At 41.2% G+C, this 24356-nt stretch overlaps 1 protein-coding gene across 4 annotated transcripts; it reads right to left on the reverse strand.

Moving 5' to 3' along the window:
- Nucleotides 1-86: 86 nt before the first annotated feature.
- On the reverse strand, nucleotides 87-24356 carry ap1g2 (adaptor related protein complex 1 subunit gamma 2). Of its 4 annotated transcripts, none has more exons than XM_061839195.1 (22): nucleotides 24011-24146; nucleotides 23532-23734; nucleotides 21402-21526; nucleotides 20357-20498; nucleotides 19335-19431; nucleotides 19175-19251; nucleotides 17259-17354; nucleotides 10518-10598; nucleotides 10300-10398; nucleotides 10140-10195; nucleotides 7730-7843; nucleotides 7510-7650; nucleotides 7179-7233; nucleotides 5382-5504; nucleotides 4458-4547; nucleotides 4236-4363; nucleotides 3849-3953; nucleotides 3586-3733; nucleotides 2247-2394; nucleotides 1362-1513; nucleotides 810-908; nucleotides 87-689 (listed from the first exon to the last, which is right to left on the reverse strand). In XM_061839195.1, exons 2-22 carry the CDS (start codon nucleotides 23730-23732, stop codon nucleotides 594-596), a joined length of 2373 nt encoding a protein of 790 aa, XP_061695179.1. In that variant the 5' UTR covers nucleotides 23733-23734; nucleotides 24011-24146; the 3' UTR covers nucleotides 87-593. The 4 variants fall into 4 exon arrangements, with proteins under 4 accessions (XP_061695179.1, XP_061695175.1, XP_061695178.1 ...); XM_061839191.1 differs by lacking the exon at nucleotides 24011-24146 and adding an exon at nucleotides 24219-24356 and having other exon boundaries at nucleotides 88-689; XM_061839194.1 differs by lacking the exon at nucleotides 24011-24146 and adding an exon at nucleotides 24186-24232 and having other exon boundaries at nucleotides 88-689.

The raw sequence follows: 24356 nt of genomic DNA on the forward strand, positions 1-24356 counted from the left end.
TTTTCTAGCCCTCTTTTTTTTCTTTTAAAAGGATATGTGCATTGGGCTTTACAAAAAAAAGAGAACCACAACAGTTAGTCTTTGAGTAGACTAAATCAACAAATTACTATTTCTCAAAAGGTTCGTTATTTATACAGTACAGGAATAGAAATGCTGATTCCAACTTTGTAATTAAACTATTAAATGTAGACAAACCTCTGAGCAAAAATGACAAAAGGCACAGGAGAACACGAGAGCTTGAAGGTATATGACATTCTGGCATAATAAACTTTCATTTGTTAGTATTGAACTATATTTAATGAAATCATTTAAAAACATTTGGAGAGGGAGTGCTGCAATACATTCATTATCTCAAAAGTACAAGACAATCAAAGGTAAAATGAACTACAGTATTCCAAACCCTGAATATTACACATAAGGTGACATTGAAAAACAAATACTTGATTGTTTTTATGTATTCCAAAGTAGAGAATGCCAATACAAATAGACCACAATGTTGTGTTTTCTGTCAAAGTTCAACATTAGTGTAAAACCATTCCTGGCATTTGTGGAGTGGTGTTATGGCAGTCTGATAGTAGACTGACCAATGCCAATCAGGAAAGCCCAGGAAAGGAATCAATCTGGACTGTGTCCTGAATGGAAGACCCTTGGCTCGAGTAAGAAATCCGTATCCTCATTTTAAGGTTGACCTGCAGGGTGTGAGGGAGATTGAGAAGATGAAACTTGAAGGACGTATTTTCGCAAGGGTTGAGTTCAGGAAAATACCAATTGGAATGGGGACGACGATAACGGGTATCCATGTGTCTCACCTTGTTTGGGTTGTTGAGAAGGACCAACTGGGTAACCTCAGCTAAGCCCTGTGCAGGAAGCGCATTTCCGCTGGGGGCTTTCATGTGTAAGTGGACACTCTGAAACCAACACAGGTGAGGACACCAAACAAGTTTGCTTGTGTCACACAGTTAAAATGTAGTTGACAATTTCGCGCTACTAGTTCTTTCAAAATTCTACTGGGAAACTAGTATTGTCTTGCCACCTACAGTAACATATAGTTGTACTCCTGGTATGCCAGTTTTTCTAGTACTATTCTGAATTGTCTTAGGACAGAGCAAATCAAATTGATATTAAATGCTCAAATGATTTTCTATTAGCAAAAAGAATTGTAGCACCTCTGCAAGGTTTGTCTTTTGCAGCTTTAAAGGAATTGTTACCTTATCATCTAGAAATGTCTCAACTCTAAGTGAAATCAGGACAAAAATAATTTTTAATAATTTCATCATTTTCTTTACAATTTGGACCCAATTACATCACAATAGCGTCCCAAGTGCTCTGTTCTTCACAATTCTGACAAAAAGGCGAAAAACCTTTGGCACGGCGGCCTGGAGAGCAAAGCTTGTGATGTCTGAGTCAGACGAGTTGCTTCCTTTCAGGGTCACTGTCAGGCTCGAGTCGGACTGTTTCTCACAGCTGAATGTCAAAGTTACACCGTTCTTCTCGTACACTCTCATTGCGGGGCCTATGAAACACAGGCAGCATGACTGTGTGGTTCAAGCCTAGACAAAGCATGACTACATAACAAAACTCCTTTACTAATATAGAAATACTTGAGATGACATTTTAAAATGTTCATTAATCTAAGTATGTCAGATTCAAAATTTAAAGCACAATAATCATTTGTAACCTGTGCTATTTTTAGAACATGCCTTGTGGACTCCTTAAGTGGTCCTTACTTGTTGTACAGCCAAAGGAACTGGACAACACTGAAGTGTTACGGCTTTCAATTTCAATTCTTCATAAATCTTAATGCATCCTCCAGTTTATATCCCTCGACTTCTCACGCTCTAAGTACCCCTTATCACGATAAAGCCAAATAAAAAGCAAAAAAGATGAAAAATTAAACCTATGATGGCCACTAGGAGTAGCTCATCTGTGAAGTTGGGCTTTGGAGCCAAAGAGGTAACAGTTTGAGTATTCATCCAACTAATGTAGAGATGATAAAGATGCTAATCTGCTTCCTGACTGTTACGTAGGCCAGGGGGGGCCAAGATATACTTCTCAAGCAGCCAACCTCCCGCAATCTACCTATGGGTGGGAGGGGGGATATTTATCTTGCACGCTTTGGATTGATCAGTAGTGCGTTCCCACTCACTCCTGTAAGTCCAATACAGTCATGGAGGATAAAATTCAGATTTTAATATTTTCCCTCCTTCTTCTTGTTAGAGAGTTTAAACGTGTTGTAAAACTCAGACCTGGCGCCAGCGGAGTTTGCTCAAAGCCACCTAACAGATCCAGAAGTTCCCCTCCGCCAGGCTTGGCTGTGTTTATGGGCTGGATAAGTACTGTGCCAGCTTGAATGGACTGTTCGGAATCTCCAAGCAGGTCCAAAAGATCACATACCTTAAGAACACCAAATACACAGGAGGAGAGGAAAAAGGCCATGCACGCATGCATCATTATTCATTCCAAAACCACAATGAGAAAATAAGAATGATAAACTGGGATACCAGGAATGCAAATAATAATCCATCCATTTTCTTTGCCACTTATCCTCACGAGGGTCGCGAGGAGTGCTGGAGCCTATCCTAGCTGTCAACGGGGAAGAGGCAGGGTACACCGTAGACTGGTTGCCAGGCAATGGCAGAGCACATAGACACAAACAACCGCACTCACAATCGCACCTAGGGGCAATTTCGAGTGTCCAATTAATGCAAATAATAATAATTTAGAAAAAAGAGCAATACAAACCTTGACAGCCATGGTGCCAGACTAAATGCAGGAGTTCTGATTCTTCTAGTGATCTTATGCCAGGCAGAAAATTAAAAATTGGGTAGTTGAGCTTCATTACCATTGATTTAGCATGACACAAAGATGAAATGATGTTCAGGCAGGAAAGCTGCTTGAGACAACAGATAAAAACCTTCTACTTTATTTACATGAATATATATGCAGAAACTCACAGCTAGTCAAGAAAAATCAACACTATTGGTCGCTTTCTACTCCCGCACCACCTTTGAATCATATGACTGACGCATTGGGCCACGCAGCAAAATGCGGCACTTGATTGCACAGAGCACAAATTGTATTTCGCGCGCAGAATGTAGTAGAGATCATCTCTTGTAATTGGTCCATTTTAGTCACATACTGTATAATGTACTCAACTACTCAGGCACACATAGCACCTATGCCGCCTTTTTGACTGATTTTATAACATATGGTACTTAAATGCGTTATCTGGTCATCTAGGTCCATTTCTTCTAGCAGCACGGTTCTTGCTCGCCATTGTTGTTGCTTTGTTCCGGAAGTAAAAACGGCTTCTGAATTTGGCCATAAAATGCAGAGGAAACTCCACTCTGTTGTGTCGTAGCCAATTCAAGGAGGAGGAAAATCCCCTGCGTGGATGAGAACTCCCATGTCCAAAGAAACAGCGCCTGTGTGTTACGCTCGAGTATAAAGTCAATCTAGCTGCAGTGACGTCACCGCTGTCTCCTCCCGGGTGAGTAGAAAAAAACCTTTAGGTTTACTTGAATCTTTTGGAATAAAAGTACATCGACAATGGTGTCATGTGCTCTGAAGGAATCAGAATTGTACCTGGTTAACAGGCTGCTGTGACAGCAGGGCCTCTTTTGAGTTGACCTGTCCCACCTTCATCTCTTCTTTGACATCCCCAATAGATTCCCCGTTGCTATGACCTGGAGAGTTCCTCTCAATCACAGGCATTCTTTCCAAAACCGCTGCTCTGTGGAAACAATGAACATCCGTCTCAGCACTTCCAGAAGAATAGCTATTTTTGTCCTCTTGGTATTCTACCACAGTGTTCCCCCCTCCAAACATCCAAACAAACCCTCACAAACCTCATGTGGTCATATTTTCGAAAGAGCGCATTGTATTCCACTGCCCTCTGCTGGAGCTCCACATCTGTACAGCTGCCGTAAATGCTTACGAGGCTTCTTATTCGACTAAAAAAAAACAAAAACAAACCCCCCCAAAAAAATCAGTCAGACGTGAAAATATGGAATAGACATTTTCTCTTTTCTCATTATATAGACATTCTGGCCAAAAAAAATGAAGAAAGTGATTAATTCAGTCCCATTAAACATTTTAAATTTAGCTTAATTTGCAAACTGACTATAATACTATCAACAACCATAAGCTGTAAACAATACAGCAGGGTGAGTTGTGTTCATGTTGTTGCCAGCATGAAATTACTATGAGCTGTCAGAGACCAAAGTCTGCCTTACTCGACATTGCCATTTATTCGAGTGCTCAACTTCATGGTGGCAGTGAGAGCAAAGCCTCTTGTTGCTGGGGTTGACATGTGAGACTGTAGAACTGTTTCCAATGCGTCCAGCACGCCGTCTGTTGTCACCTAATTGGAATGACAAACAATAGTGAATAAAAAAACAAACTAAAAAAAAGGATGTTTTCTTGGGGAGGGTACAACAACAGTGTGCTCCGGTTACCTCAATGGGCTCCAGTTCTTGACATTCTTCTCCAAGTAGCAGGTCCCCATACTCTCCAATGCACCAGCATGCCACTTGAACTAGAGGTTGCTGTAGACAGCCATGAAACGTGAGCAACTTTCTTTCAAAAAATGTGTAATGTGTCTGCATGGAACATAGAGATGTTGGGCAAAGAAATTAATGTAACACCACCAAAACCAATCACTGGGCACCTTGTCGTGTACTCCACAATGTAATTAGATCCATTACAAGCGCTATCCTAAAAAATTTACCTTTACAAGGATCGTGAAGATCAAATGAATGAGGCGATTTTGATTTTAGGTGAGGATACACTTTCCTGATCATGAGAAGAATTAGATATGAATTTACAAAGTATTAGCAAAACAAGAAAAAAAGTGGTACTGAAAATTTACACAATTTTTAGTTTTAGATTGGTTTACACCCTGCAGTGTGCACACAGACTTGAGTTCAAAGCGTTAAGACGTTAAATGAATGGATATTTTTCTCCGACAGACAAGAATGAAAGTTAGTTAAAAACTATGATGCAACAAAGAAATCAGAAGACAAAAAATGTAAATTTCAGTAAATGGTCATGAACAATATGAAGGGGTAGTAAAACTGTACAAGATATCAGGATTAATGAAACATTTATGAGTATATGAGTATGTTATTACAGCTGGTCTGTGGTTTACGACCATATGAGGTTACAAATGGTGCAAAATGAAACAACTTGCACAGCGAAGTAAGAATATGTAGTCACTCGCCACGATAATGCATGCGCAGTTATCGGTGTACTCCGAGGACTCCCTGTCTAGAACACCGGGAGTACTTGGTTTATGACAGTCCCTTTACTACAGTGGCGACCTACACCAATTTTGTACTTCGCAGAAGTAAAGAATTGGAGAATTACACACAAACACACACCTGAGAGATGTCAGCGAGGACTGCTCGGTAAAGCTTGTGGACAGTGTAACGGTGAAGCTCAGAAGCATTGGTGATGAGCAGGATCAAGTTGGGGACAGTTTCATCTCTCACATCACTTCCGGCCTAGCAGTGTAGGAATTGGTAACAAATAAGAGCGCATAGACACAATTTAAAAAACAAAACTTAGGCAAGAATTTAACTTGCCCTACTGCCTTTTTTAGCACAAGACCCACAAGCCAAATAATGCATCTGTGATACTTTTCTAGGGATGAAACCATACGGTTGCTCACAGATACTTCTGTCCTGAGTCTACCCTCCACTACACTTTCCCATAACTTCATTGTGTGGCTCATCATCGTGATTCATCTATAGTTCACACAGCTCTGCACATCGCCTTTGTTCCTAAAAATTGGAACCAGCACACTTTTCCTCCATTCCGCAGGAATCTTCACATCTGCAAGAATTCTGTAGAACAAGCTGGTTAACAACTCCACAGCCACCTCTCCTAGATGCTTCCATACTTCCACAGGAATGTCATCAGGACTGCCTTTCCATTTTTCATCCTCTTTAATACCTTTCTAACTTCACCCTAACTAATTATTCCCACACTTGCACCTTCCATTCATCGCTCTCTTTTTCCTCATTCATCAACTCCTCAAACTTTTCTTTCTATCCATCCAGCAGACTACTGGCACCAGTCAACACATTTCCATCACTATCTTTAATGACCTTAATCTGTTCCACATCATTCCCATCTCTATCCCTCTGTCTGGCCAACCTGTAGAGATCCTTTTCTCCCTTTTTAGGATCCTGGCATACATGTCCTCATATGCCAGTTGTTTAGCCTTCGCCAAGTCCGCCTTTGCCCTATGTCACATCTCAATGCATTTTTTTCTCCTTTCAATATCCTACTTCTTCTCTAACTTCTTTCCTTGTATGACTTCCTGTAATTTGAGGTTCCACCACCAACTCTTCTTCTCCTCTTTCCTACCAGAAGATACACCAAGTACTCTCTTGCCGGTCTCTCTGATCACCTTGGCTATAGTGGTTCAGTATTCTGGAAGTTCCTCCTGTCCACAGAGAACCTGTCTCACCTCTTCTTGAAAAGACCCATCAGACTCTTCCTTTGTCAGTTTCTACCACGCTTCCTGCCTCTTCTTGCAAAAAAGTGTTCAGTATAGCATTTCCATCCTTTTGGGGAAAGTGTACCACCATCTGTCCCTCTAAGTTCCTTCCCTGGATGCCAAACCTATCCATCACTTCTTCATCATCTGTTTCCTCTACCGACATGTCCGCTATAATCTGCACCAGTCGAGACTCTCTCTCTAACTGGGATGCTCAAAACAGCTATCTAGCTCCTGCCAGAATTTCTCTTTTTTTGGTTGAACACTCATATTTATTTGTCATGTTTGGCAAACTTTTAAGACAGAGGCCCTTTGTGACGGAACCCTCCGCATTTATCCTGGCTTGGGACCGGTCTATAGTTTGCAATGGCTTGTGCCCCGATAATATAACTAAATGTCGATAACTAATAGAAGAGTAGAACAACTAAGAAGTAAAGTGTCCAAAAATGTTCATTTTATTGACAACCTGACAGTGTGGTGCACAGTCTCTTTGATGTTCACATGTAAGATCATTCAGGCAGAAACTACAATAATACAATACTGTACTGTATTCATTTGTTAGATTTAATAATTATTATAATAACTGGACACCCTGAAGTCAGGAGTTGCATACATAATCTCTGCTCCCAAAATATGTTGAAGGCAACGATGTGTGTAATGTGAAAGAATTTACCGTGATGAGGACATGCAGGATGGTGTCAATGTGCCAGCGCTGGGAGGGTGCGTACCTGACAAACACGCAACGGTGCTTTAGAGTAGGCCAGAAACACACAACTCCATCTATGTCCTCACTGCCGTGAACATTCACACAGAAGTGACTGAGTGAAATTGTGGTGACATCGCCGGACTGCCACTGAAGCATACACTAATGTCTTTGTGAGACTAGACGCAGGCACACAGTGAGAAGTGTGTCACACAAAGGCAGGAAAGCAATCCCTGTGATCACATGCAATTGTGAATGTTTACATGCCGGCTTGCCCAACATGCATGCATGATTCACTCACCTCTCTGCAGCATGGAAAATACCACTGGTTGCTTCAGCTCTGAGTTCAGGAGGACATGAGGAGAGGAACACGAGCAGCTCCTTCATCATGGAGCGGATGTTGCTGGCAGACACCAATGCTAAGGAGAGGTCTAACGCACGGCTAAACGAAAGAAAATGTTCCTGGAAGTGAGCTATTGTTTTAAACTGTTTCATGTACTATGAAGCAGGTGGAAAGTTACCGTTTGACAGAAGCATCCGGGTCCTTAAAACAGTCAACGATGGTTCCTCTGTGCCGCTGCACTGCGATGTTGTCTGTCCCAACAATCTTTTGTAGGGAAGTCATGGCAATGTATCTGGACATGCACACAACAACATAAATCCAGCAAAATAGTAAGACGGAGCTTTATAAAAAAAAAAATCTAATGTGGGAGGAAACCGGAATACCCGGAGAAAACCCATGCAGGGATGGAGAGAACATGCAAACTCCACACAGGCAAAGCCAGATTTCACCCAGGTCATCAGAACTGTGAGGCAGATGGGCAAAACATTTGTCCGCTGGGTTGCCTAGTAATAATAAGAGTAATTTAGATATTTCCCCAGTATTGAATCATTTTTCAATCTGGTAAAATAATACTGACCCCCAAATTTTAACAGTAACACCTTATCTCCTGAGCTGTCATGTGTGTGATAAAACCCCAAAAAGATGTTCCATTCTACCACAAAGTGATAAAGGCTAAAGGTAAAAAAGAAAAAAAAACAGTCTGTATGGCTAGGTTGCACGTGACGGCACGCTTGTTCATCCGGGTACTTGACCGCCATTGTTGCAGCCAAAGAGTCAGCTCTCCATCATCATCAGATGATCACCAGATTTTTGTTGCGTCTGCGAATGTGGAAATCGCGGAAACAGAGACATTGGGAAGCAATTTTTCAGTCTTCCAAAGATTAGATTGCATGAAGGAGAAGATACAATTGGGTTATCGAAAAAAAACGGCAACAAAAGTGGCTTGCAAATATACGAACGTGCAGATCTGAACCAATCTCAAGTACACAAGGCAAATGGTTATTTGAAAGTCTGTTCTGATCATTTTGTATGCATTAAGCATGTGTATTTTTAGTGTCCGTATATTCTACTTCACGAAGTCTTTCAGATCTTTTGAAAGTACGTCATTGTGAAGCGTATACGGATCGATATCTTCACAGAGTGATCTGTACATATCTAGCTTTGGCGACATCATCGAGTGAATTAAAGTAGGCAGAAAACATCCGCCGCTCGCCGCTTGCACATGGGTCTGTGGACATTGCCATGGTGATGTCGTCTGCAACGCCTCGCTTGTCTGTAGAAATGGCGGCGATTATCACGTGATTGCAATCCAAGAATAGTGACCTCATGTCCATTAGAGGTAAGAGCTAGGAAAAATATTACTATAAGAAACCCCAGAGGAACAATGGAACTTTCCGACCTGTCAATCACTCGCACAATAATAGCCAATCAGATAGCCGCATTGTCTTAACCTCTAGCTTGACACCCCCCTCTTGCCGTATTGTCCCACAAACAATGCTGGCTGTCAGTAGCGTGCGCTTGGAAAAGTTAATGTTACGAAGAAAAGGGTCCTCAGATGCGCTTGGGGAACGTGCAATTCTGATGAAAGATATCCGGCTAGGTTAAAAGGGCCCCGGTTGATTCATTTTCCAAAGCCTCAAACACAGTTGACAAAGTGTCTACGATGGATTAAGGCTTGCAGAAGACCGCATGTACAACTAAGTGTGGACAATATCAACAAACACAAGGCTGTATGTTTGTGGGTAAGTGAGGGAGAAGTATCTTCTCTGAGTTTGATTGAATTATCATCAGTGCTTTATACATTGCAGGAGAACAACTTTTACTTTGTTAGCGTATCACTGGCCTGCTGAACGAACTGTGTAATGTTTTATGCCAAAGAGTTGGTTCGTTATATGTAAATGTGTGATGTAATGCAAGAGAAATGTATATTTGCCCATTTGTATCACATCAGACTTTTAAGACAGAGCACTGGGTTCGATTACGAGCAAAGTCAAATGAATACACCCACTCACTTATAAAGACTTCAATGATATTACTCGTGATCTTTCCAAGTAAAAAGTACTCTCTCTGCTTTACACGGGCACTACGATTCCACTATTTTATCCTGTTGGATTTCAATATGAAGCTTGTGAGGCGTCAAACTCTTTTGCATCGTTCGCCCATGTTTTGTTGTAACTCTGACATTGCGTCCTGCTCTGTCCAAAATCTTAATCCTGTGTACACATCATTGTGTGAAATAGTTGAGATCTCTTGGTAGAACTCTCTTGGACAAGTCTGACGCATTTGGCAAAAAACATACCCCAATATTATTTGGAATACGCGATAGAGAATCGACTTCAAACATGTTCTGTTCATTTGCCTTTTTCAAAGCTTGTGGGACATGGCTAAGGGGGCCAAGCTTAAGATCGCCATTGGAAAGGCCCATTGTTGCACATGATGATGAGACAGCTCAAACTGATGACAACTTGTCAGGAAGTTGCCAGTGGCGTTGAGGAACAAAAATGTACAGAGAAGGAAGCAGAGGATGGGGGAAGAAATGAAAATGAGTGAAACGAATTTGGGGTTGAAAGCTGTTAAGATGCACTGACCGAATGTTCCTGTCATTATTAAGAAGGAAGCGACCCAGGATGTTCACAGCCAGTATCTGAGGAAATAATACGTGCGTATTTATGAATTGATGTCATTTAGTATAATAGCAACTAGTCAGTATTGTGAAAGGACCATATCCAATAAAAAAGGGTCGCTCACCCGGAGTCCACTTTCAGACTTGATGTCCAGCACCGTAAGAACCGTCTCATACAGCACAGCACTGCCCACAGTCTTAGTGCTATCGGTGTTGGTAGCTACCTATACAGATGTATATGCACATAAAATAGACCATCAGATTCCCTGTTGCAAACATGAACATTAAACAGCTAGCCTCTTGTTTGAGACAATAAAGCATGCACCATAAGCATTAATCAAACCTGAGCGAGTAGATCATTCATAGTGTCACTAGCTGCCTCGTTGTTGTGACCAAGGATTCTCAGCAGTCTCAAGATGCGGACCTAGAAATGGAGGAGGAGAATTTGGATTTGTTTCTGTGTAACATCCTGTCTACAGTTTAGGATACTTTCTTTCTTCAGTCACTGTGATTTGACGGCTGTGTATGCACCCGCACACCATCGCACTCGCAAATCTGCACAGTTGAGCACGAAAAATCACATGCGTAAAATTTGTTATGAGCAGAAATACATAGATATTGAAAGATGTTGCTTATTTTGTGCAGTCTTGACATTAATTTATGTTATTTATTTCATAAACGTTGGAAACAAAACAAGACTGAACCTAAACAATCAGTATGCACCTGGAAACAGGAAATGCAAGTTAACCGTACTGAGCATATTTGGAAGTTATGTCAAAAGTGCATGTTCCAAGCTTCTTCACGTACTGCGAGCAGATTTATGTAGAAAGTCATCAACATCATGAGCCATGTCAAAGGAAATTCAGTTACATTGAAAACATTTCTGGGATATAACACGGGTAATGTTTCAGTATCTAACTATAATAAGTATGAGATTGTGATTTACTTTGACTTGATCTAAATTCTAACGCTAGACTAGTCTGTCCATATTTCTAAATGCGAACATTTTCTCTGAAGTTGAAAACTTTTCCCTTCCACATGCTTTAGGAAGATATAGATCATCTCCTGCTAGCTTTCATCAATGGATTGACAGTAGATCCCTCTGTAAACTACGCTAGATGATAACAATACATCACGATTGCAGACAGAAATGTTTGTTACAATGTATCGCTTACTTGTTGCCACTAACGCCGATTATGTTGAACTAAACTTTCAGCATTTTCAAAACATTGCGGGTATAGACCGTTCGTGCTGATTCCTTGACAGATCAAATGCAGCCCTATGGGGGCACAAACCAGTGCAATCTGTAGGCCGGTCCCAAGCCCGGATAAATGCAGAGGGTTGCGTCAGGAAGGGCATCCGGCGTAAAAACTGTGCCAAACAAATATGAGCGTTCATCTAAAGAATCCCATACCGGATCGGTCGTGGCCCGGGTTAACAACGCCCGCCCCCGGCACTGCTAACCTGCAGGGCGTCGGTGGAAATTCAGCTACTGTGGGTCGAAGACAAAGAAGAGAGGAGGAAACCGGATCCAGCGTCAGAAGAAAAAGAGGAATGCACAGAGCCTACAACTGAGTGTAGGGACTTTGAATGTTGGGACTATGACAGGAAAAGCACAGGAGTTGGTTGACATGATGATTAGGAGAAAGGTTGATATTCTGTGCATCCAAGAGAGCAGGTGGAAAGGTAGTAAGGCTAGAAGTTTGGGAGCAGGGTTTAAATTATTCTACCACGGAGTAGATGGGAAGAGAAATGGAGTAGGGGTTATTTTAAAGGAAGAGCTGGCTAAGAATGTCTTGGAGGTGAAAAGAGTATCAGATCGAGTGATGAGACTAAAATTTGAAATTGAGGGTGTTATGTATAATGTGGTTAGCGGCTATGCACCACAGGTAGGATGTGACCTAGAGTTGAAAGAGAAATTCTGGAAGGAACTAGATGAAGTAGTTCTGAGCATCCCAGACAGCGAGAGAGTTGTGATTGGTGCAGATTGTAATGGACATATTGGTAAAGGAAACAGGGGCGATGAAGAAGTGATGGGTAAGTACGGCATCCATGAAAGGAACTTTGAAGGGCAGATGGTGGTGGACTTTGCAAAAAGGATGGAGATGGCTGTAGTGAACACTTATTTCCAGAAGAGGGAGGAACATATAGTGACCTACAAAAGCGGAGGTAGAAGCACGCAGGTAGATTATATTTTGTGCAGACGATGTAATCTGAAGGAGGTTACTGACTGTAAAGTAGTGGTAGGGGAGAGTGTAGCTCGACAGCATAGGATGGTAGTATGTAGGATGATTCTGGTGGTGGGTAGGAAGATTAAGAAGACAAAGGTAGAGCAGAGAACCATGTGGTGGAAGCTGAGAAAGGAAGAATGTTGTGCGGCCTTCCGGAAAGAGGTGAGACAGGCTCTCGATGGACAACCGAAGCTCCCGGAAGACTGGACGACGACAGCCAAGATGATCAGAGAGACAGGCAGGAGAGTACTTGGTGTGTCATCTGGTAGGAAAGGGGAGAAGGAGACTTGGTGGTGGAACCCCAAAATACAGGGAGTCATACAAGGAAAGAGATTAGCGAAGAAGAAGTGGGATACTGAGAGGACTGAGGAGAGGCGAAAGGAGTACACCGAGATGTGACTAAGGGCAAAGGTAGAGGTGGCAAAGGCTAAACAAGAGGCATATGAAGACATGTACACCAGGTTGGACACGAAAGAAGGAGAAAAGGATCTCTACAGGTTGGCCAGACAGAGGGATAGAGATGGGAAGAATGTGCAGCAGGTAAGGGTGATTAAGGATAGAGATGGAAATGTGTTGACTGGTGCCGGTAGTGTACTAAATAGATGGAAAGAATACTTTGAGAAGTTGATGAATGAAGAAAATGAGAGAGAAGGAAGAGTTGAAGAGGCAAGAGTGAAGGACCAGGAAGTGGAAATGATTACTAAGGGGGAAGTCAGAAAGGCACTACAAAGGATGAAAAATGGAAAGGCAGTTGGTCCTGATGACATACCGGTAGAGGTATGGAAGCAATTTGGAGAGATGGCTGTGGAGTTTTTGACCAACTTATTCAACAGAATACTAGCGGGCGAAAAGATGCCTGAAGAATGGAGGAAAAGTGTTCTAGTTCCCATTTTTAAGAACAAGGGGATGTTCAGAGATGTGGGAACTATAGAGGAATAAAGTTGATGAGCCACACAATGAAGTTATGGGAAAGAGTAGTGGAGGCTAGACTCAGGACAGAAGTAAGTATCTGCGAGCAACAGTATGGTTTCATGCCTAGAAAGAGTACCACAGATGCATTATTTGCCTTGAGGATGCTCGTGGAAAAGTACAGAGAAGGTCAGAAGGAGCTACATTGTGTCTTTGTGGATCTAGAGAAAGCCTATGACAGAGTACCAAGAGAGGAACTGTGGTACTGCATGCGTAAGTCTGGTGTGGCAGAGAAGTATGTTAAAATAGTACAGGACATGTATGATGGTAGCAGAACAATGGTGAGGTGTGCCTTAGGTGTGACAGAGGAATTTAAGGTGGAGGTGGGACTGCATCAGGGATCAGCTCTGAGCCCCTTCCTGTTTGCAGTGGTAATGGATAGGCTGACAGATGAGGTTAGACTGGAATCCCCTTGGACCATGATGTTCGCAGATGATATTGTCATATGCAGTGAAAGCAGGGAGCACGCAGAGGAACAATTGGAAAGATGGAGACATGCACTGGAAAGGAGAGGAATGAAGATTAGCCGAAGTAAAACAGAATATATGTGCGTGAATGAGAAAAGTGGAGGGGGAAGAGTGAGGCTACAGGGAGAAGAGATAGCGAGGGTGGACGACTTCAAATACTTGGGGTCAACAATACAGAGCAATGGAGAGTGTGGTCAGGAAGTGAAGAAACGGGTCCAAGCAGGTTGGAACAGCTGGCGAAAGGTGTCTGGTGTGTTATGTGACAGAAGAGTGTCTGCTAGGATGAAGGGCAAAGTTTACAAAACAGTGGTGAGGCCGGCCATGATGTACGGATTAGAGACGGTGGCACTGAAGAAACAACAGGAAGCTGAACTGGAGGTGGCAGAAATGAAGATGTTGAGGTTCTCGCTCGGAGTGACCAGGTTGGATAGGATTAGAAATGAGCTCATTCGAGGGACGGCCAAAGCTGGATGTTTTGGAGACAAGATTCGAGAGAGCAGACTTCGATGGTTTGGACATGTTCAGAGGCGAGAGAGTGAGTATATTGGTAGAAGGATGCTGAGGATGGCGCTCCCAGGCAAAAGAGCGAGAGGAAGACCAAAGAGAAGGTTTATGGATGTGGTGAGGGAAGACATGAGGGCAGTTGGGGTTAGAGAGGAAGATGCAGGAGATAGGCTAAGATGGCAAAAGATGACACGCTGTGGCGACCCCTAACGGGACAAGCCGAAAGGAAAAGAAGAAGTGCTGATTCCTTGACAGATCAGTGCATTTAACTTTTCTTCGGATAAAGTTTGTCAGATCAAGAATTTTTACTGATGAAAAATGTTAAACACAGATTTATCATGTTCTACTAATATCAGATGAAATTTGAAATTATCATGTCTGAGTTTGACTTTTTGTTTTCTATTTTGGTTAGGTATTTGTTTATTTTATTTTTCATTTACAGTCATCTAGTATTCTGTTGAATAAGTTGGTCAAAAACTCCACAGCCATCTTTCCAAATTGCTTCCATACCTGCACCGGTATGTCATCAGGACCAACTGTCTTTCCATTTTTCATCCTTTGTAGTGCCTTTCTGACTTCTCCCTTACTAATCATTGCCACTTCCTGGTCCTTCACACTTGCCTCTTCAACTCTTCCTTCTCTCTCATTTTCTTCATTCATCAACTTCTCAAAGTATTCTTTCCACCTATTTAGCACACTACTGGCACCAGTCAACACATTTCCATCTCTATCCTTAATCACCCTTACCTGCTGCACGTCCTTCCCATCTCTATACCTCTGTCTGGCCAACCTGTAGAGATCCTTTTCTCTTTCTTTCGTGTCCAACCTGGTGTACATGTCTTCATATGCCTCTTGTTTAGCCTTTGCCACCTCTACCTTTGCCCTACGTCGCATCTCGATGTACTCCTTTCGCCTCTCCTCAGTCCTCTCAGTGTCCCACTTCTTCTTCCCTAATCTCTTTCCTTGTATGACTCCCTGTATTTTGGGGTTCCACCACCAAGTCTCCTTCTCCCCTTTCCTACCAAAAGACACACCAAGTACTCTCCTGCCTGTCTCTCTGATTACCTTGGCTGTCATAGTCCAGTCTTCCGGGAGCTTCTGCTGTCCATCGAGAGCCTGTCTCACCTCTTTCCCAAAGGGCGCACAACATTCTTCCTTTCTCAGCTTCCACCACATGGTTCTCTGCTCTACCTTTGTCTTCTTAATCTTCCGACCCACCACCGGATTCATCTTACACACCACCATCCTATGCTGTCGAGCTACACTCTCCCCTACCACTACTTTACAGTCAGTAATCTCCTTCATATTACATCGTCTGCACAAAATATAATCCACCTGCGTGCTTCTACCTCCACTCTTGTAGGTATCTATATGTTCCTCCCTCTTCTGGAAATAAGTGTTCACTACAGCCATCTCCATCCTTTTTGCAAAGTCCATCACCATCTGTTCCTCAAAATTCCTTTCCTGGATGCCGTACTTACCCATCACTTCTTCATCGCCCCTGTTTCCTTTACCAATATGTCCATTACAATCTGCACCAATCACAACTCTCTCGCTGTCTGGGATCCTCAGAACTACTTCATTAGTTCCTTCCAGAATTTCTCTTTCAACTCTAGGTCACATCCTACCTGTGGGGCATAGCCGCTAACCATATTATACATAACACCCTCAATTTCAAATTTTAGTCTCATCACTCGATCTGATACTCTTTTCATCTCCAAGACATTCTTAGCTAGCTCTTTCTTTAAAATAACCCCTACTCCATTTCTCTTCCCATCTACTCCGTGGTAGAATAATTTAAACCCCGCTCCTAAACTTCTAGCCTTACTACCTTTCCACCTGCTTTCTTGGATGCACAGAATATAGTGATGTTATATTAATCTGTTACCACAGTAAGTTTTAAGGTCTTGAGATTCCATCCCTAATCACACCCGCAACTTTATATCTGCGGGCATTACTGACCACAGCCGTACATTCTTCAAATATGAGTGAATGTTACTTTGTTTTTATAATCACTAAGCAGGCAGTGGTGACTGAATATAAATAAGTAAACTTCCATCCATCAATTATCTGAGCTGCTTATCCTCACAAGGGTCACGGGAGTAAGTAATCCCCCAAACATGAGTTGATTGATATTTTTGTCTATGCGTGGTCTTTAACCAAGTTTCATCTGGATTATATCAAGATAGGTAAACAGAATTTTACCCAAATCAGATGTGACAAGAAAATGCTTTTGAAAAATAGTTGGGGCTCTCAAATTACATATCAGGTTATATGGTCTCAATAGTTAAAAGGAAAGTTTCAAAAATCTTGAAGATTTGAGTGCTCGTTTTTTTTTAATTGGCTCATCTTTCACTTGGGCAGAAGCATTTCAATGCTGATGGAGAGGAGCAAATTAACCTGTGACCTTTCCAACTAAATTCAGGTGAAGTGTTTAAGGCCTGCCACACACCAATTCACATGGCCTAATGAGAGTGAATTGTGGTGTTCTGTGTCAAATTTTTGGGGGAAATTGTGTACATTGTGTATTAGGGCTAAAGAGGAAAAGAACCATCTTGATTTCTATGAAGGCAAAGTTCAAAAGCCAGCATCTGTGATGGTATGGGGGTGTATTAGTGCCAATGGCATAGATAACCTAAACATATATGAAGGTACCATGAATTGTGAAAGATACATACATGTTTTGGGGAAACATATGCTGCCATCCAAGCAACATCTTTTTCATGGACGCCCGTCTTATTTCAGCAAGACAATACCAAACCACATTCTGCACATGTTACAACAGCATGGCTTCGTATTAAAAGAGTGTGGGTACTAGACCAGTCTGCCATTTCAAATGTGTGGCCCATTATGAAGTGTAAAATACAACGGTTGAGACTCTGCGCAATTAGCTGTATTACACTGTAGACAAACCTGTAGGAAAGGATCACTAATCCCTGCCACATCATGCTCTGGAGAGTAACTGGACGTGACCAAGCCTTTCATGATGTGAACCAGATCCGGGACTGCCTGCAATATAAACAGACACTGTCTTAGTAGACATGATAAACTCAGATAGCCAAGGGTCCGTACTTAACAGTGCCTTGTTAAAGTATTCGGCCCCCTTGAACTTTTCAACCTTTTGCCACATTTCAGGCTTCAAACATAAAGACAATTTTTTTTTCTTCCACAATCGCAATAATGAAATTTCTTGGATATTTTACACTTTTTTTCAACAAAAACCTGAAAAGTGGGGCGTGGGTTATTATTCGGCCCCCTTGCATTAAATACTTTTGTAGCGCCACCTTTTGCTGGAATTACAGATGCAAGTCGATTGGGGTATGTCTGTATCAGTTTACCACATCGAGATACTGAAATTCTTTCCCATTCTTCCTTGCAAAACAGCTCAAGCTCAGTGAGGTTGGATGGAGAGCGTTTGTGAACAGCAGTCTTCAGCTTTGCCCACAGATTCTCAATTAAATTCAGGTCTGGACTTTGACACCTGGATACGTTTATTTGTGAAAGATTCCATTGTAGATTTGGCTTTATGTTTTGGATCATTGTCCTGTTGGAAGATAAATCTCCATCCCAGTCTCAGGTTTTTTGCAGACTCCAACAGGTTTTCTTCCAGAATGGTCCTGTATTTGTCTCCATTCATCTTCCCGTCAATTTTAAGTATCTTGCCTGTCCCTGCTAAAAAAAAAAAAGCAGGCCCAAACCATGATTCTCCCACCATGTTTGACAGTGGGGATGGTGTGTTCAGGGTGATGAGCTGTGTTGCTTTTACGCCAAACATCCTTTTGCATTGTGGCCAAAAAGTTCAATTTTGGTTTCATCTGACCAGAGCACCTTCTTCCACATGTTTGATGTGCATCTCAGGTGGCTTGTGGCAAACTTTAAACGAGACTTTTTATGGATATCTTTGAGAAATGGCTTTCTTCTTGCCAGTCTTCCATTAAGACCAGATTTGTGCAGTGTACGACTGATTGCTGTCCTATGGACAGACTCTCCCACCTCAGCTGTAGATCTCTGCAGTTCATCCAGAGTGATCATGGGCCTCTTGGCTGCATCTTTGATCAGTCTTCTCCTTGTTTGAGTTGAAAGTTTAGAGGGATGGCCGGGTCTTGGTAGATTTGCAGGGGTCTGATACTCCTTCCATTTCAATATGATTGCTTCCACAGTGCTCCTTGAGATGTGTAAAGCTTGGCAAATCTTTTTGCATCCAAATCCGGCATTAAACTTCTCCACAACAGTATCATGGACTTGCCTGGTGTGTTCCTTGGTCTTCATGATGCTTTCTGCACTTGAAACAGAACCCTGGAACTATCACAGATCAGGTGCATTTATACGGAGAGTTGATTACACACAGGTGGATTCTATTTATCATCATCAGTCAACATTGGATCATTCAGAGATCCTCACTGAACTTCTGGAGTGACTTTGCTGCACTGAAAGTAAAGGGGCCTGAATAATATTGCACCCCCCACTTTTCAGTTTTATTTGTTAAAAAAGTATAAAATATCCAATAAATTTCATTGCACTCCACAATTGTGTCCCACTTGTTGTTGATTCTTGACCAAAAAAAAATCATTTTATATCTTTATGTTTGAAGCCTGAAATGTGGCGAATGGTTGAAAAGTTCAAGGGGGCTGAATACTTTCACAAGGCACAGTATAATCCAGAATACAAGGGATCTGAATTTAAGTTTCTCCCGGAAGCTGTCATTTCACTGTATAAACAAGGGAATGTAGAGTGCTGCAGGTCAGTTGGCAAGTGGTGTGTGGTTCTATAGATATTTAACGGTATTTGTTAGCATGTAAAGTAAATTTTCTTGGGTGGGTCCTTGTCACCTTTCGGAAGCGTTCCAGTGTCTCTGGATTACACTCACATAGCACAGTGATGAGCACGACAGCACCGTGGAGCACACCTTGAGAGAAACAGTGCCAAACCTTTGATTACAAACCACCCACGAAATGTTTATCTCAAGAAAGGTGAACAAGATATACTGACCGTGGTGCTTCTCAGCCAGGAGAGAGCGAGCTGTTGGAGCAAAGACTTCCCAGAGATCTGGAACCTTTCTAACAATGTGTATGGCACACAGTGCAGCCTGGGTAAACAAGAGGACTTCAGCAATAATATACCATATCAATTGCTTGTTTAATCCAGACTCTAACTACTAAGTACAGCAGTTACTGAACGTTATCGAGTTCTTTAACATTAAGAACACATTTCAATTTTCCTAAATTAAGACATGGCTATCACACTTTTAAACACAGAAGAATGAATGGTTTACAATCAAGAAAAATACACAACCTAAACGAAGATGATATAGCACAAATGATCTTAGTATTAGGTGATCACTTATCTCTTGCTCCAAAGTGTTGTTGTTGTGATTTTTTTCCCATTAACTTAGCAATTAAGAATGAAATGGTTTATGTTATTATGGTTTCCCTATAAACTGCTAATTACTGTTATAAGTGTATGAAGCTTTGCTGAGAGTCCATTTTCCAAGCCACTTATCCTCACAAAGGCCGCAGGAGTGCTGGAGCCCATTAGTTGTTTTTCAGCTTCTTATACCTGGTTCAGGGTGTGACAACAAATATTAAGTTCTAACTGTTATCAATTGTGTGTTTTCAAATTGTGAAAAGCATATTGGGTTGTTGATTTTACTTTAGTTTTTTAATTCAAAATTATACTTTAGCAGTACAGTACTGCGACAATATTTACTGTGATTATTTTGGTCACCTATAATCATTGATAAGAAATACCTTACCATTTCATGTCCATGTATTTTAGTTTTGCTTCTTGTGTCTGTTCTTTTTTAAATTTAGCAATGCCAAATTGTAATGTAAAACATGTCCCGAAAAGTTTTATAATTAAAAGTTTTCAACATTTGAAAAAATTACTCGAGTAGTTTATAACAGGGAATAATCTAAGTATAGTAGTAACACCCTCCCAGTTTGTGTTTGACCTCCAGGTTCCACGATATACTGGATAGGATTCGTTTTAAAGTATGTAAATACAGTAATTACCTTCTTCTTAATATAAGAATTAGAGGCTCGAAGCAGCCTGTCGATCTCTGGGGCAAGATCTTTGCACATCTCTGCTGACCCTATACAAGCGAGCGTGCACAGAGCCAGAGACTGCACATACTGGCTATTGTGTGACAGGTCACTGAAAGGCAAGAAAAGCACACGACTGCTGCATTATATGATGAATAAAATTCTGAAGTCTTGTTAATTTCTAATTTCCACTGTCACCTTTTAAAGCAAAGGAAATTTATTTGTATAGCGCATTTCATACACAAGGCAACTCAATGTGCTTTACATGACTGAAAATCATTTGACAACAGAGAGATAAAACATTTAAAATGGGATAAAACCAAAATATATATTTTAAAAAAGACAATTAAGACTGCTTACAGTGCAAGTAATATGATTAAACAGTGAATATATTCTAAAAAGCACAAGAAAAAAAGAAGAGTTTTCAACCTAGATTTAAAAATATTCACACTTGGGGCTGACCTCACCTCTATTGGCAACATATTCCTTTTGTGCGCAGCATAATAGCGAAATGCTGCTTCAACATGTTTGCTATGGACTCTGTGCGCCACTATTTCACCTGAGTCAGTCGATCTCAGAGCTCTACTGGGTTTGTATTCCATGAGCATTTCTTTCATGTATTTGGGACCTAAGTGATTTAGTGATTTATAGACCATTAGCAGAACTTTAAAATCTATTCTAAAGCTGACTTGAAGCCAGTGCAAGGATTTTAGGATTGAAGTTATATGCTCTGACCGCTTTGTTTTAGGTCAGAAAGCATTTATCTTGTTTGGGCTCGAGGAATAATTGTGGAGTACATTTTTTGTTACAAAAGCTTAATAATTTAACAGACCGATCAGAAATATGCATAATATAAGGCAAATAATTTACTAAAATAATACTTAGTTTTGACATATTTCATGATAATTGTTGCTCTTTATTTTAATCTCATTTGATCGCCAACTTTAACTTCAGATATGTAACCTAAATAATTCTTAAATTAGTTTAAAATTCCTGATTGGAATATCCTACTTACTTCTTTATAGAATTGGTGATGAGCAAACTGGCATCCTGCTTCTCATCCAGCAACATCATAGCTCCCAGGTATCCTACACGCTTTTCACTGTAACGAGGGCTGGCGATCATGCGAACACACTCCATCTAACAGGGAGAAGGAGAACTCTGTCAAATGTAAAGCATACAAAAGAAGACATCCCTCAAATGAAATTGGAATCTCTTTGCAAGTTCCAAAGGAAATTAGGCAAAGCTCCAAAATATCTGAGCTGGAACTAGGCCAGATTCGGTGGCCCAATTAATGGGTCTTCATTTGCAGCCTTTGGCATGGGTTGTGTGTGCAGCAGACTCCACTTTGGGCAATTTACCACATTTACCAAGCAATTTAAAATGGATTAAAAATTATATGATTAAAGGAGACAAGATGAAAATTTTAATTTTAATTGGTTCTGTACAAAAAGTTGAGTGTTTGACTACATGCCCACCAACAAATGTGAATGTACCCAGACAAGCAAACATATGTCACATTGATGTCGGCCAAAGGAAGGCGCTTCTACATGCAGTTGATATGTTCTGAAAAGCATTGTCTCTGTATTACACTCACACAGCTGTTTTGTGGTCAGGAACTTCCCAGTTACACAGAGTGGCACAGATACAGTGATTTCAGCACAAGCACAACAGCATTTTTCAGTTAAAGGTCCCAGATTGTACCAAACCAACTATTTCTAGTATTTGGGATATAATAGTGGCTCTGTCGCCACAGTGAATGACTGGTAAGAAGGTTGCCTCAAAGTTCTGAGGACCAGCGTTCAAACCCTAGACCTGCCTGTGTGAAGTTTGCATATCTCATTAGAATATCTGTGGGCAGCATGGTGGTCCAGCTGTAGGGTATTAATTATATCTGCTTATATTAATTGATGATTCTAAATTGCCCCTAGGTGTGATTGTGTGTACGACAATTCTCTGTCTCCATGTGCCCTGCGATTAGCTGGCAATCAGTTCAGGATGTACCCTGCCTCCTGCCCGATGACAGCTGGGATTGACTCTAGCACTCCCGTGACCCTCGTGAGGATAAGCGGCTCAGAAAATGGATGGATGAATCTCTGTGTCTTTTAGTGACCCAAAGATTATTGCTGTTATCATTTCTAGTCCTCCAAGATATAATGGAAAATTTATGGAAGATTTTTCAGAACTGCTATCAATTATTTGTACTGACTACAACTATTTTGTCATAACAAGAGACTTTAACATTCATGTTGACAACAACATGGAAATAAAGTCCAAAGTACTCTTTGCCATACTCGACACTTTTGACCAATTCACAGTCAGGGTCACATATTAGACCTGGTCATCTCTCAGGATGTTGAGATTCTATCAATTGACAGTAAGGATATGGCTATTTCTGACCATTTTTGTGTATTCTTTTTAACTATATATTTATTCAAAGGTTTAGATAAGATCAATTCTTATTAAGAAAAGGTACATAAATGAGAGTACTGCCACTAAATTTATGGAGACTATAGCTGTGCCACAAACTGTGAATACTGAGACATTTGATTGTTTAGACAATTTCACCTCAAAAATCTGAAATCCCATGTTTGCTGTCGCTCCTGTTAAAAATAAAATAATCATGAGGTGACCTAAAACACAGTGGAAGAGCACAATGGTGTCAAGAGATCTAAAAATCTGAATTCTGGGACTTCATTATAAACAAACACAAAATTAGGTAATTTTTAAAATTCCATATTGAACTGTAAAATGTACTGCACCGACCAGTGTCCCTCCTGTTCTGGGAGTACCATTTATACACTAGTAGGATTTTCAATGTACCTGGGGCAAATGAATGGAGCACTGATATGGTCACTGGAGGAACGGAGCATAATTAGGTGCTAGATGTGATGTGCCATACTTTAAATAACTAATCAGGCCAGTGAAGGAGTCAAACAGCAGACATTACAGTACAATCAGAAAGGACCAATATGAATGAATAATGGTCACATGAAGCCATATGACAAGGCTACCCAGAGTGGCGCTCCATCTTTAATCGTTTGGATGTCATAACATTTCTAATGTGAAGTGAATCTCAGATACACATGGCATGGCATGGGATGATGGTTTCTCATCACATCTCTAGTCACTCAAATCCGCTCACCTGACCAAAGTGTGCGGGGTAGCCAAGCATGTGCACATAGAGAAGCTTGGCCAGGTTGTGAGATCGGGCATCATTGTCAGATTGTCTGAATTGTGCCCGAATGGCAGCGCATTCCCTCTGGATGACACCCCGCTCCTCACACTGAGTCCTGGCTGACCTGATGGCCCGGATCATCTCCTGCAGTGGTATCGATGGAGACATAGCTATGTGTGTCGGGGGGAAAGGAGGGGTTGGGGGGGGGAACGAACGGTTAGAATTAATTAAACTAAAGTCAGTTTACTCCGGAATCTGACATTCATACAAATATATATCGATCCATTATAAACACGACTTATCACAGTTCTTTCACGCTAACTGTACGCAATACATTTCTAGATGTTTACAAGTTAGTAAAATCTATGACGCGCTTTAGAATGTTTAAAAATATACATTACCATGCGGAGTTAAAAACAAACAAAAACAAGTTATTTTGATAGTACTTCCACCAACGATCGAGGAAGGTCTCTCAGGGAGTGTAGCCGGTGGCTAAACCTTTCGTAGCGCCGAACAGTGGAGAGGGTGTTACGGTAAAGGGCTAGATACATTAGCATGACAGTCTGTTTATGTGAAAGGTTGCTCTCATGTATGTATTATATAGTTATATACAAAACATACTCAAGAATGCGTCGAGTACGCAATTAAAAATACCTTGACACACACACGCACACACATCCGCAGTAGCCCTCTTGACGCTGTACTCGTGAACAGACACCATTTCCTTGTGTAATCCTTCAAAATAAATTTTTCATGTTTTTAAAAATTGCGGTGCAGAATTCTTGATTGTTG

Source organism: Syngnathoides biaculeatus, chromosome 13, assembly GCF_019802595.1.
Source record: "Syngnathoides biaculeatus isolate LvHL_M chromosome 13, ASM1980259v1, whole genome shotgun sequence".
NCBI classification, from domain to species: Eukaryota; Metazoa; Chordata; class Actinopteri; order Syngnathiformes; family Syngnathidae; genus Syngnathoides; species Syngnathoides biaculeatus.